This window comes from Echeneis naucrates, chromosome 1 (genome assembly GCF_900963305.1).
Source record: "Echeneis naucrates chromosome 1, fEcheNa1.1, whole genome shotgun sequence".
Lineage (NCBI taxonomy): Eukaryota > Metazoa > Chordata > Actinopteri > Carangiformes > Echeneidae > Echeneis > Echeneis naucrates.
Window position 1 is genome coordinate 17,769,958 of NC_042511.1, and position 14,908 is coordinate 17,784,865.

The following is a 14,908-nucleotide window of genomic DNA, read 5'->3' on the forward strand; positions in this document are numbered from 1 at the left end:
CCTATTATACAGTGTGGAAATTCCTGCCCAGTTGGCAAATTACCTATTGAAAGAGCATTCCCCCAGTTTTACACGTGAAGACCAATCAGATCATCCGATCAGCTTGAGAAAAATGTTGCGCAATGTTTTCTGTCCTCAGCTCTGAGAGAGCCTTGTAAAGTCTGAGAAAATAACTCAGATCAGGTCATCAGAGTTCATGCAAGAACATTTGTTTTAAAATCTGTAAAACAAACAGGGAACATAATGTTTGAAATCTTCCTTCACAGTTCACATCTTTACACTTGCTGTTCTTTTCTTTGTTATCCTGCCAGTTAAATTATCCAAGCATTTTGGTAGTACTTATCAAAAGCAAAGAATAAAAGATGCACAGTTACCAAAATGACCTTAACACAAATGAAAACACAAAAGTAATTTACAAAACACAAAACATTTATTTTAATACAAATATAAAAGTACATGGATAATTATAACTCTAAATTGTATTTTCCATTACAAAGCAAGACTTTATATCAGATATAATAGCTCAATATTCTTCATGTGGCATTGATGTAATTCATACAAGTCACTGAAATGGCCAAATGCAAAGCAAAAACTGCTGATTTCTGCATAATGTTGCTATTCTTGCTGGAGGCCTACAGTGAGGTGAAGTTAAATTCTGTCAGATGTCATGAGAGGAGAACTCTGTTGTCTTTGGCCCACTTCCTCAGAGCTCGGATGATGTATTCAACCTGGGGATTTCCTGAATTTCGCAGCAAGGGTACCACCTCTTTAAGTGTCTCCCTACAACACAAACAGGATATGTGAGGGAACACATTAAATCAGGAATGCATTCCCCCTTTTTTTCTATTTTAGACATTACATCCATTTAAACACACCACTGATGTTTGATGTGCAAGTCCTAATGTTTTACTGGGTAATGACAGGGATTACAAAGAAAAATGTTTAAATTCCCTAACCCAAACTACGGTGCAGAACATACACACAAAAAAAGAGAGATCAACATACTTGGATTCCTTGTTTGCCAATATGAGCTGGAAAATGCCAACACATGCACCTCGCTTGCCCTCCCAGTAGTTCGATTCTGGGTCCAGCTTCTCCAGTGCATCAAAAGCTTTGGCTGCATAGTAGAACTGGCCCATCTGAAATAGAAAGTTGAATTCATGACCCACTGAAACCAGTCATAGATTAAACCACTTCTCCACAAAATGAGACATCCATGGAAAGAGCTTATACAGAGCTCTACATGTTTGCTAACACTTCCAGATGCATTTCAAAAACTTTAGAAGAGAACTCTTCTCCCTTGATTGAAGCAGAGAGAGTACCATGAATAACAAGACCAAACTTGCATTATTTCTATTGAAGTGGTAAGAGCAGATGATATGGGGTAGAAGAAGTCACCTTGTAGCAGTCATTGGCAATGAGCTGCAGTAAACTGAAGGAATCCGAGGAAGTGCCCATCTTCAGATAGAGCTCCCAGGCAAGCTGACACTTCTGGTTCATGATGTCTAACAAGAACAACACATGAGCTCAATAATCCATCATTCACAGCCAGTTTTGGCAATTTTCATAGATGGAAATTTGGAAGATTTTAAATGCCTTTGGGCAAGTTTTATTGATCTGGATTAAACCAAGAAAAGAAGAATTTTTTTTTTTTCATGGAGATTTTCATTTCTTAGAGCTGCAGAGTCTAGCTCCAATAGTAACCCCAAAATCTTTACAGGCCTCAGGCTAGGAATCTGACAGTGATTTTTGATTCAGATCTCAGTCTTAGTGTTCTCTGTGTTTTTATTCCAACAGCTGTACAGTACTGTAATGTTGCTCATGTCTTAATAAAAAGACCTTGCCTTTATGCAGCTGATGCCTAACACAGATGAAAATCCGCCAATAAAAACTGAGGGACTGACAGAGTCCTCTTTTGGTGCTTCTTTCACTCTTGTTCGTTCTATATGTAAAATGTCAACTCCTAGACTTCCCTGCTAACAGTTAACAGCTAGTTACACGTATAGTTAATTTAATTTTACTGTTGTTATTGTTATTGTTGTAAAATATGTTGTAATGTTATAAAATATCAGCAATTTCAGCATTCTAAAGCGTTTCACTACTTTTGTGCTAAAACTAGATTATGCTGTGATTTCTCAAAAGAAAAAAAAAATAAAACAGACATTCATTATTTCAATTTTTTTGAAACTCTGTCCAGATTGAAATTGTATTTACATTAAAACTGTGGATTTTGTAACCCGTGTTATAAATGATTGAATTTCAGTTATTTTTACTTTTAATGTTGTTTTTGTTTGCAATGGAATGCCTGTAAATAATAAATATTTTCACATTTTCCTTAAGTCACTTTTCAAAGGCATATTTTCAGTTCATTTTAAGTCTAAATCTACGTACATCTCTTGTGTGTATAATGGGACAAAAATGCAATTCACTTGTATATAGATATTTTGTTCTTAAATATAAATAAGCATTACACAAGTTTTATACATACAGCATCTTGCCAGCCAGCTGAGGTAAATATAGTCATTCTTGATCTTCTCACTCTGAATGAGCAGAAAAACCTAAAAAGACATTTAAATTTAGAACAATAAAATTTAGAGCAATATAATGTTCAATCACTTAAGTAAGAGGAATCTGTTCGATTATGTAAAGTACCTCTTCTGCTTCCTTGTAGTTGCCAAGGGCCGCTTTAGCCTGAGCATAGTTGAAGTTGAACGTGTCATCATTATAAAAGTAACCCTGTAAAAAGAAAACAGTTATGCCCACACAAAAAAGACAAGCAGCCACTTGTCCAGAAATACAGAGTATACAAAGCTTCAGCTTTCTGGTGGAATAAATCACCGGGAGAAACACAAAAACATACACCTGCATCTGTCAAGCACCACTTTTCATCTAAAGTGACACTTCTAACCTAGTGTGTGGGAGTCTTTTTTTCAGCTCCATCTTACAGACTGATACCACAGTACAGTAACAACAATATTAGTCTTCAATGGAAAGTGCCTTATAATGCCCACTTGTACTGAACATCACTAACCTTGACTGAGTTCAGATAAATGAGAACATCTTCAAACTGCCTCAAGAGGAAGAAGCAGGAGGCCATGCACTGTCTGCCAGGAATAGTGTCTGAAAGGGCAAAAAATTTTTATTCACACACGCTCGCAGCGTTTCCTTAAAAGGATCACATTGATTAAACCTGTATTCAATGTACCACATTCACTAGCTGAGCCTCCAACCAACTGAAAGAACTGCTGTGCAATTTTCAAGTGATCCCTCTGAAAAGATAAAAAGATAAAAGCACAGTAACAAACATTTGTCTCACATTCACACATTTGTCTCTCTATTGTGTGCATGTTACTCTTTATGGTTATCAGAAGCACTCACTGATCCAATTTCTTGTCCCAATGCAGCATTCACTACTCCTTTCAAAATGTACTCCTGATAAAAAATATATGATAATTTCAAGACACAAAAATCAACCAACCCATCAGTTTCAGGTGACATTAAAATGGTTTTGAAGAGATGAAAAAACTTCAGGAAAAGAACACTAATTACTAGCATTAATTGTATATTGTATTATCACAGTAATAGCACAATTTTATTGTAAAAGATTAAAACCGATCACTCTTAAGGCAAAAAAGTTAATTTGAACCTTTTTTACCATTAAGCACGGCTACTATACTATTACTGAAGTGGAACTGGGAAGGTCTCATTACTGTCAAGTAGTTATAATACACTTCAGAAAACAAATGACACTTCATATTGAAACTCAACATCCTGAGAATCATCACCTGAGGTGTGGTGGGCATCAAATCTTGGATGAGATTGTAGGCTTCTTGGACATCATCTAGATTGTAAAATAAAGAACACGAATCCCTGAAATGGTGGAATGTTTCAATAAAATCTGCCAATTACAACAACTGTTAAGCAACACAGAAAAAATTTATGCTGAAATTACATAAAAATGTTTTATTCCAAATGTGACTGTGTAAAAAGTAGATGAGGAAAGAGGACTAATCTTTTTTTTTACATAGCACATTTCACATTAGAGAGTGATGGTCTCTTATTGAACCATTGTCATCTTACTTGAAATCTTGTAAATGTTCTTGAATTACATTTGGATTTTAATGATGTTTACTTGGTGAATGCGTTAGACTATTTAAAAAAAATGTTTTAAAGATGCCATGTCTTCAGGTCTTCACTTACCATTTTACAATAAAATGTGCTATCCATTTGGATAGAAATCTTGTTTATCTTGTTGCAGATAACTGTACTGACACACCTACATACCCACCTTGTCTGAGATAGTAGATGACCAAGTTGAGTCTGGCCTCTGGGATTACATCAATCAGAGGAGGCAGCACCTGCAACGCACCCTCCCCACCGCGAAACACCACCTGCAGTGCACAAGGGGGAGATTCCGAGTGTAAAAATTGGCATGTAAGTCACTCGTTTATGCACACACACACCTACAAACTAAGAGACAGAGCTTGTGAAGAGCTTACCAGGTTGTGTCGGATAAGCTCCTTAGCAAACTCAAAGGAGCAAGAAGAGATGTCGATTAGGTTCTTCAGTTCAGCCTGAAAGAGAGAGAATGCAAAGATGAAGTAAAAACTACCATTACCACTACCGTTTAGTTGCCCCAAAACAGTGAAAAGGATGATCAGAGATCAACTATAATACAAAGAAACATTTAATGATTAAAAAAGCATTAAACAGATATTTATCATACCAGAAAAAACAGAAAAGCACTGTACCTTAACCTCACTAAAGATAGATGAGAATTTTTCATTGTTTAGCTATTAGTGCATGGTAGCATTGGTGGGAAATGTTTGCAATGAACTTGTAAAACAAAGTGAGCTGTGACTTATTATGTTTGCCTCCTAAATAAATTATCAATATTAATAAGGATTTCATAAGGATTTTACAGTTATCTTTTTAACAGACAATAACACAAAATATAAAAATATGTATATGGAAAGGTAAAAATGTGTAAACCAATAGCTTTTTACCTCTGCTGCCTTGCCATTGTAGAGCCTGAAATGATTGCAGGCCTTCAGATTAAGGGCAATAGTGGAATCAGGAATGCTCTGTAGGTACACGGCCAGAACCTCCTGGGACACATCATAGTAATCCAACTTGTAATAACACAGAGCCACATACACTTTCAGGGCCAGAAAATCTCTGAAATGACAAAATGTAGTATTATATTAGTACTAAATAAAGAACAAGAAAACCGCGAAAAAGTATGTACAAAAGATGACAAGACAAGGTACTTCAGTTTCTCAAAAATTGTCTACATTGCTTGATCCAACATAGCTCATTATCCAAGGATGATCAACTAAATACTACTTAAGTTAGATGATTCAACAGAGAACTCATTCCATCTTATGACCATGACACAAGCAAATATTTGATGACATGGTGTAAAAATGTGAAAATATGACGTGAACGCGCATTGTTGCATGACTCAGTTTTGGCTCCAAGTGTTACTGTTTGCAGGGGTAGGCTAATTTGTATTCCAACAATAAGTGTGCTAAGTGCTGCTGCAGAGGCCTGCAACTATAGAGAGTGTGATACTTTGCACATCTGTGAACAGGCAAAGATCAGAGTGATGTAAATTTCATGCATGTGCAGGTTTTTGAGGAAATATATTTTAGGCATAAATCTGTCAAATCTGTTGTCAACTGTAAAATAATGTCCATCCACTTCAGCCACAGGTGCTACAAAGCCAAGCATGGATCTTTGAGAGAAGTGGCACAGAATTTTTTACAGAATTAAAGTCTTTTAATTTTTACCCATGCTACTACAGATATGATATATCATCGTTAGAGACAGCTAGCTCAGCAGGTCTGAAACACTAATGCATGAATTGTCTTCATGGGTCCATCATGCATTCACAACTAACACCCACCAAAGTGATATTATAAAGACCCTATACCCAAGTGCAACAGACTTGTGAAGCTAGTTTACGAGATTAAGAGATGTAAAAGTCACAGACCTGTTCTGCAGTAGAAGGCGTTTATAGATGTCTATAGCTTCCTGGTAGTGTGACCGCATGTAGTGAATAGATGCCAGGCTCAGCTGATCCTCTGTCACATCCTCCAGGTTTTGGTGGAAACCCATTAACCTCTTCTCGTCATTGAACTGAGACATGTTTTGAAGACAAACAGAAAACTTCAAACAGAGTGACAAAAGTGCTGTGAGACTGGAGAGAAAGCACAACGATATGAATTGCACCATTGAACAAAAACATAATAAACAGTGGAAACACATGCGCGCGCACACACACACACACACACACACACACATATATATATATATATATATATATATATATGCTAAGTGCTGCTGCAGAGGCCTGCAACTATAGAGAGTGTGATACTTTGCACATATATATATATATATATATATATATATATATATATATGTGTGTGTGTGTGTGTGTATAAATAATTCTTCCTCATTGTTGTGTCTCCGTATATATATATATGTATATATATATATATACGGAGAATTATTTGCCTATAGTGAGGCCTATAGTGCCTATAGTGACATAACATTTGAGGTGACATGCACAGAAAGGGGCCAGAAGCAAATAAGACACTGGAAAAACAACACTTTTCTTCCTCATTACTGAGCTCAAGTAAGATAAGATGAAAATACAGCACAGACCTTTAGGTTTCCCTGATATGAGACAAACTTTTAGAGTTTCTCAGGGACAACTTATTAATGATTGAGTGATAGTAGAGGCAACAATTAAACTGGAAAATATTATTTGTTTTTCAACCTTGTGAGCCAAGTGGAAGAGGAGCCGGTTTTGGAGTGGAGACATTGGTGCTAAAAGAATAAGAGATACCAAATTTTGTTAGACAGCAAACCATGTGAGAATAAAGGCATAATTCATTAACATCATCATCCTACTCTCAACAGAGAAATAACTGACTGAATAGCATTGTAATATGATCCAGCACAGAAATTGTAAAATGATTAGGAGTGGTTTAATGGGACCTAGAGGTGTACAGCAAAATCACAGAAATAAATTACCACTTAAGCAGCAAATGGAGTACCAAAGGACTGCCTACTGACAGATTTACACCAAAATTGTGTTCAAGAGGTATCTGGGTGTAAAGTTAATATAAAAGGCTTTTGGATTATATTTTGTAGAATCGCATTTACTCAATATTACAGACTAATAGCTAATTTTCAAATTGTTCATCCTATAGCTGATGAACATTTGAGTGATGATAAATAGGACGCAAACTTGACCTTTAAAGGTCACAAGTCGAATCTTAAATATATTGTATGCAGAAATCGTATATACGCAAGTAATTGGCACTCAAACCTTTTATTATTTCTTTATTTTTTCATAATTTGATCCTAAAAAACTGAAAGTAGTTCACAGTTCATATGCAAATGCTTAATAATGCTACAGAGCAGTGATGAATTAGAAAATTATCTCTTAAAATAGCATAACAAAATTTGGGTTAAGGCAAATGCCTGGAATGCCTACCCTTAGACGCAGCGTCCTCGGCCTCTTTATACAGCCCCAGAAAAAACAGGGCACAGGCCAGATAGACCCACACCTCTGCAGGACATTCAGGGTTTATAGTCAGGGATTTATACTCCTGTCAGAACATGATAAGGAAATATTAACACACTTGGACCTTATTAAAAATGTTGGTCAATTTGCACACTGCATTTAAAGCCTTTATGCACAAGTTTCCATATATAGATACATGTCTTAATGAAAAATACCTCCATAGCTCTTTTGTAATCACCCAAGTGAAAGGCACAGTAACCAATCCAGAGGTCTGCATGCTCCTCTTTCTCTCCAATACTTCTTTGAAACTGGAAAGGACACAGCAACATGTCAGCAGCAGCAGAGGCACACAAGTAATACAGCGATGTATGTTGCATAGATGTGGGAGAAACTTTTTTCAGGGCAACACAGAATTTCCTGTAGCAGGATTTATATTATATTTATATTGAAAAGGAAAAAACAACAACAACTCAGTGAAACTGCATAAAATAGCCAATTGGCTGATCAGTTCCATCTCTAACTATCCATACCTCTATATGGCTATTTTTAGTGGAGCGGGAAATGATTGCATCTCTCGACAAAAATATATAATCAGGTAAATGGTAAAATAGAGGAACACAAAATTACAAAAAATAGATCCAAAAATAAAGCTGCTTCTCTGTACATCCTCCAACCTTCCCTGTCTACTGCTCCTGCCTCCTACCTCTATCTGCCATCTAGAGTAAGTATATAAACAATAATGTGACATATGCACAATAATGATAATTGTAATGGGACACTTTTTGTGCATTTTGCTTTTTTTTTTTTTTCATTTATTTATTTATTTTTTTAGATCTGGACGTTGTTGAGATCCTAGTCGTGTGTGGTAGAGGTTAATTATAAATCTACAACTTTCTGGTAAACGGTTTGCCTTGAAAAACGCTTAAGAGTCAGTCAAAAAGTCACAATCTGGTTTTGCTTTACCTCCAACAGCGTGAGGGCTCCAAGATAGTCTCTCTGCTGCAGATATTCCTCCAAACGGGGAACCTTTGTTTTGTTTTTCTTCTTCTTCTCACTCAGGCTGACTGGTGTCTCTCCTCCCACAGCTGGTTTCACACGAGAGAGGATCTGCCAAGGTACGAGGACAAAATGTATTGATGAGCTGGACTCTGAGCATTCTGGCGGTCCTGGTCACAAAACTTAGGTGTCCATTGACGTTAACTCACCATGACGACGTGTTTTCAGGAGGGGACTCTCACCTAGCAAGACTTGTTAATCAATAAACAAGCTAACGTTTAGTTTTATTTTCTGTTAAAACAAGAGTCAAATCGCTAACCTTGGCTCCTGTCTCCTCTACCCAACGTAAGGTTTTCAGCCCCTAAGTTTCACATTTCATTGAATATCTTTTCTAAAGTTGATAATAACACAAACACGTTCTTCACGATCCAGCGCGGGGTCGGTTCTTTTCGCTAGCTTCGGCTAATAGTGTCAAGTTATAGAGAGGAAAGGATGTTTTCCTCTCTTGTATTTTTCAAATTAAAGGCGCATGCAAAACAACTGAGAAACTGGTGCGGCACTAAAACTCATACTGATAGCGAAGTGCTAATATTGTTCCATCCAAAGCGAGGTGAGCGGCTAGGCCTGGGATGGCAGTCATAGGACAGGTTTAAACACAATTTTTAAACGCAATTATTTAAAAAAACTTGCGATAGACTGAAATTTATTTGCAAACAACACGAACCAACAGGAAGCAGCGGCTCTTCTGTGTTGCACTTGACCCGGTGGTTTGTTCCTTGTTGCCTAGCAACAGAACGACTGCGCCGCACAAACTGATTTTGGTAAAATATATTTTATGATCACATTTATTGCACAGATAAGCCCTCTCTAACACCTAGTTTGTATACTACAAAGATACAAATGTTGTTTATAGATAAAGAATTTGTGTAAAAATTAAAATTTCCAAACACCGTGATGCAGGGCCCCAGTGGCCTAATGGATAAGGCACTGGCCTCCTAAGCCAGGGATTGTGGGTTCGAGTCCCATCTGGGGTGGTTCGCTTCTTTTCATTCTTCAAAATTATCAATATAGGTGGTTCGAAATACTGTGCACTCTGTACACTTTGCCTGTATTTTAGTATTAGGTTCACAAACGGTTGACTTGGATCATAAATCACTCAATATAGACAAAGAAGACCTGGATTAAGTTGTTTATTTTTTTCTATGTCTTTTTTTTATTATTTTATGTGTTACTTTTGATATGTTTTCCATTTGAATTGTACCGTAGATTTCATTCCAGGGATACTATCTGCAGATTTACCTTAATTTTTCTGTGGCAATATAGAAAGGAGTGAATACCGTAAACATGGCGTCACCTGTTGTCTACTGTTTTTGTTGTTTTGTTGTTTTGTTTTGCAAACAGTGGAGTTTTCAGACGAATACAAATCAACAATTCTTGAGTCTAAGTCTTCTCAGATCTCTGTGATGAGGTTCACATCAGTGGATTTCTTTCTTGTTAATAGCAGAAGCCAAAATATTCAATTGCTTTCTTTATGAGTTAGTTATGTCTGGTTTCCAATTTAGTATCTAGTTTCATTGCTAGAGTTTCCCGTTTGGTAACACCTGAATTCACTTAGGTATGCACTGTATGCAGGTCTAGACCAACAGATCCCCCGATGAGTAAGCACTTGGCGACAATGGCAAGGAAAAACTTCCTTTCAGAGGCAGAAACCTTGGGCAGAACCAAGCTCGGGGGGAGTGGCCATCTGCCTCGACTGGTTGAGTTGAAACCGCGCAGTCTATTCTTTCATAGCTCAAAACTGTACACGAAGGACAATCATAGAGAATGCATTGTTTTGGAAACTTTTGGTCTTCACATCTTGCCACAATTTATAACAACAACAACAGCAACAATATTAACAATAATGATAATAATGAATGCTATTATTATTATTATTATTAGTCAGTATAGTCAGTCTCTTTGTCAATGTCTCCTTCAGCTCTTGTGCCAATCTCTGCACCCCCCAGGGTTGTAGTGCCTCCGGCCAACACCCTGGGATATAATTTTGAGCTACTAATCATGAATAATTTTATTGTTTATTTATATTAATATTTTTGCTTGTTCATGCTGAGTGCATGAAGCTTCAGCCATCCTAACATAGGCCTAACAACTACAATGATAAGTAGGTAGCCAAAAAGTAAGGCACCCACATCCAGCTGCAAATTATAGACCAAAAAGGTAATAATAGCCACCTGAAACTAATTCATGGCACAACACCCAGTTTCCTATTGAGCAATTTACACACAGTAAATATATTTTTTATTCTTTTTCTATTAATTATTCTATATTTTCTTCAAAAATTTCTCTTCTGTGGTGGTATTGGCTATAATGATGTGGAGCACATTTAAATAAAGTACCCTGGATGGCGTCAGAACAGTTTACTTTTTAAAACTGGCAGTTTTTTGATGCGATCAAAGCAAAGAACTGTCATACAGATATTACTAATGGGAGAACAGTGGTGTTACTTTAGGCAACAGCCTTTTTTATAATTAGTCAAGCGCATTCCAGTTCTTTTTTAAAAACCTATAATACATCTTAACCAAACACACAACTCGGCAAATCTGTGAATTTTTTTTATCAATGCCTAGTATTCATTGTGGCCAAAATGTTGTATGGCCTGATTAAAAGTTTCTTCTTTTTATACATGGATGTTAAACAAGTTTGAATAGAAGAATTACAATATTTTAACCCTTTCACACATCAAAATATCTCAACAAACACTCACTCACTCATCTTTATCCGCTTTATCAGTTTCTGGGTCGCGGGGCTGCTGGAGCCAATCCCTGCTCACATTGGGCGAGGGGTGGGGTACACCCTAGACAGGTTGCCAGTCCATCGCAGGGCCAACACACAAGGACAAACACAGACAAACAAACACTCACGCTCGCATTCACACCTACAGTCGATTTAACGTTGACGACATGCATGTCTTTGGATGGTGGGAGGAAGCCCACGCAGACATGGGGAGAACATGCAAAGCCCGCACAGAAGACCCGATCCAGGCCGGGACTACTCTATATTTTACTGGCAGCCAATGAAGAGCAGCTAACACAGGAGAGATATGATCTCTTTTCCTAGTTCCTGTTAATATTCGTGCAGCAGCATTCTGAATCAACTGAAGGCCTTTTAAAGATTTGTTTGGACATCCAGATAGTAATGAGTTACAGTAGTCCTGTATTTTCTGTATTTCCTCATTTTTCTGCATCATCCTGAGAAAGAATGTTTCTGATTTTCCTAATGTTTCTCAGGCGGAAGAAAGCTGCCCGACTAACTTGTTTTATGTGAGGGACAAAGGACATGTCCTCTTACAGTGGAGCTGGAAACCAAAGTGATGCCGTCCAGACTGATGAGATGATTAGATAGTATTTTTCTGAGGTGCTTAGGGCCAAGTACAATAACTTCTGTTTTGTCAGAGTTGAGAAGTAAAAAATTTCCAGTCATCCAGACTTTTATGTCTTCAAGACATGCCTGCAGTCTGACTGAGTTCATTCTGAGATCTGAGTGAGTTCATTTGGCTTCATTGATAAGTACAGCTGAGTATGGTCTGCATAGCAGTGAAAGTTGTTGCTGTGTATCCTGATAATGTTGCCTAGAGGAAGCAGATAAAGCATAAAGAGGATTGGTCCAAGTACCAAACCCTGCGGGACTCCATGACTGACGACAGTACATGAGGAGGAGCTGTTGTTAATATGAACAAACTGATGTCTATCTGATAAGTAGGATTTGAACCATCTTAGTGCAGTTCCTTTAATTCCAATTTCATGTTCCAGTCACATCTAACCTCCTGAATCTGTGAAAAAACATGGTCTCCATAAGTCATCACAAAGAACCAAAGCTGCAATTCGCTCCATGTCCATTAGTTCTGCTTTTGGGTCCAAACCACCCCACTGTCAGGAATTACTTGTTCTTAGTGTGTTGTGTTTGAACAAAATACTCGGTAGGCTTATTATATATACTCTTCAAGATAAGTGTTCCTGAATGTTGCTAAACTCTCTTTCAACCTCTTTTAGCCATAGCCTGGCCTCCATCTCCCACAGCCTGTATTACTACATTTGCTGCCATACTTGGCCAGATATGCATTTCCTCATAAAAATCCCACTGGCTTTTTGGACTTTGTCATTCTTCTATATGCTCAGACTCAGGCTCCCAAACCTGTCAGTAAGCCTTTTATGCAGACTGCGATCATTCTTCATGGTGGAAGCACAATGGATTTTATTCTACTCCCAGAGATGTCTCATCCTACTGGCTCACTAAACTTGCTTGACTTTTCACTGTTCAGGTACCAGAATCCATCAAGCTGGATCCAAATAAATCTCCTGGCTGTGATGAACTTGATCCAACGTTCTTAAAAGCATCTGCTCATGTTACTGCGGCTCTCATCACAACAATATTTTATATCTCCATAGAGCTGTCTGTTCTCCCTCTTGACAGGAAACTGGCCATGACTTTTATAGGTGGCTCTGGCTCCAACCCATTTCCATATTACCATGCTTAGCCAGTTCCTTGTTTCAAACCACACCTTGTCTGACCTGCCATCTGGTTTCTGGTCTGGTCATGGGTCTTAACATTATCACAGCTTTGACAGCATGCAGGTCTATAGAGCCACCTTTATTGACCTTGCTAAGGCCTTTGACTCTGTTGATCATGAGATCCTCCTAATAAGCTCTCTAAAATTGGTCTGTCCACCAACTGCTGTGATTGGTTCACCAGTGATCTTACTAACCATGTCCAGCAGCTTAAGACTGAAAATATTTAGTCCAAACAATTTATAATCTCCAAAGGTGTACCTGAGGGCTTCACATTGGGCCCAATATTATAATATTATTCTCTATCTAGATTGATGACGTAGCCAAGGCTGCTAGCAGGTCCAGGATCCGTCTGTATATCGATGAAACCGTCCTATGTTCAGCTAACTCTTCTTTCTACTCTGTCAGATCTGTTCTTCAACTCAGCCTCACCTCGCTTGAACAGTCCTTTCAAAACCTCCATCTCTGCCTTAATGCAAATAAGACAATTTTAATCGTAAATATGCTATCTCCAGCCTTCCCTATTGTCCCGATGGTTCGAATTTGGATTATGCCAAATCCTACAAATACCAAGGCATGTAGTTGGATTGATTGCTGTCTTTCATCACACACGTCAACAACCTTCAGACAAAAGTCAAAGCCTGAGTAGTTTTTCTCTTCTGCCATAAAGCTTCTTTCACTCACACTCCCTTATCAAGATGACAATTCTCCCAAAACAGTGATATCTACAAAATGGCACCAATCACTGCTCTCAACAAACTGGACCCTCTTCATCACTCAGGCTTCTGCTTTTCTACTATTGCCCCTTGTGATCTCTATAAACTGGTGGGCTGGCTCTCCGTTCATACCCGGTGGCGCCATCACTGGTTTCACTTTTTCTATACGACAGTCCTCGGCAAGACACCACCCTATCTGTTATTTCTTCTTCAATTTACCCATAATCAAAATCCAACTAGGCCAAGTGAATGCATCAAGCTCAACATCCCCAGTAACTCTACTATTTTTGGGCACAACTCTTTTCGCTTTGTAGCAGCTTTACAAAACAGCCTCAAACATCCATCTCTGACTTATTTTAGCCATACGCACACACACACACACACACACACAGACACATACATACACAGACAGACAGACATTTTAGGATTTGACATGCTTGCTCCTGTTTTTTTTTTTTTTTGCGTGCTTGGTATGTTCATATTTATCTGTATTAATGCATTTTTCTCAATTCGGGCCTCCTTGTCAGGTTATGTTTTGTAAATGAGAATTGGTTCTCAAACATTTTAGCAGGTAAAATAAAGGTTAAAAAAATTAAAAAAGTAAAAATAAAAGGAAAGGCCATTTTCTACAGATCAACTCTTTTGGTGTGTAGCATCTTACTTGTTGACAATGTGCAGATTAAACTGTACAATGGGAGCTTTCAAATTGTGGATGTTTGAGTTTCCCTTACAGTACTTGAAAAACAGGTAACCGTTGTTTTATCATGCCCTAAAATGAGCTGGCATTACACTTTAAAAACCTCTATTCAGGCGTTTTTTCTAACTTTGTTTCTTCATGGCTCTTTAAAATGCAATTTTGACCAGGTGATTCAATGAAAAATGAGGAAAAACAAATGTAAATATAAGTGTCTGTTTTGCCAAAGTAAAACAAAAGATCACATCTGAGCACCATTGGCTTTTCACTACCACCTTCATCAACCCTCACTGGCTGAATAATGGTGGGAGTTTTTCCTGAAAACAAATATGAAATGAATAAAGTGTGTTATAAAAATTACAATGATGCCAAAACCAGCAATGGCGCATCAAGGAGCATC

The 14,908-nt window shown here is 37.7% G+C and overlaps 1 protein-coding gene and 1 non-coding gene across 2 annotated transcripts; one reads left to right on the plus strand and one right to left on the minus strand.

Annotated features, from left to right (window-relative positions):
• Positions 1 to 411: 411 nt before the first annotated feature.
• On the minus strand, positions 412 to 8,983 carry ift56 (intraflagellar transport 56). The gene is made up of 18 exons (XM_029505416.1): positions 8,743 to 8,983; positions 8,501 to 8,644; positions 7,753 to 7,845; positions 7,508 to 7,622; positions 6,785 to 6,834; positions 5,996 to 6,141; positions 5,007 to 5,178; positions 4,500 to 4,574; positions 4,289 to 4,391; positions 3,786 to 3,841; positions 3,379 to 3,432; positions 3,206 to 3,269; positions 3,032 to 3,120; positions 2,653 to 2,736; positions 2,489 to 2,558; positions 1,399 to 1,505; positions 1,006 to 1,139; positions 412 to 780 (listed from the first exon to the last, which is right to left on the minus strand). Exons 1-18 carry the CDS (start codon positions 8,743 to 8,745, stop codon positions 666 to 668), a joined length of 1,674 nt encoding a protein of 557 aa, XP_029361276.1. The 5' UTR covers positions 8,746 to 8,983; the 3' UTR covers positions 412 to 665.
• A 511-nt stretch (positions 8,984 to 9,494) lies between these two features.
• Positions 9,495 to 9,567, plus strand: trnar-ccu (transfer RNA arginine (anticodon CCU)). Its single transcript has one exon. It is a non-coding gene; the product is annotated as a tRNA-Arg (tRNA).
• The last annotated feature ends 5,341 nt before the right edge of the window (positions 9,568 to 14,908 follow it).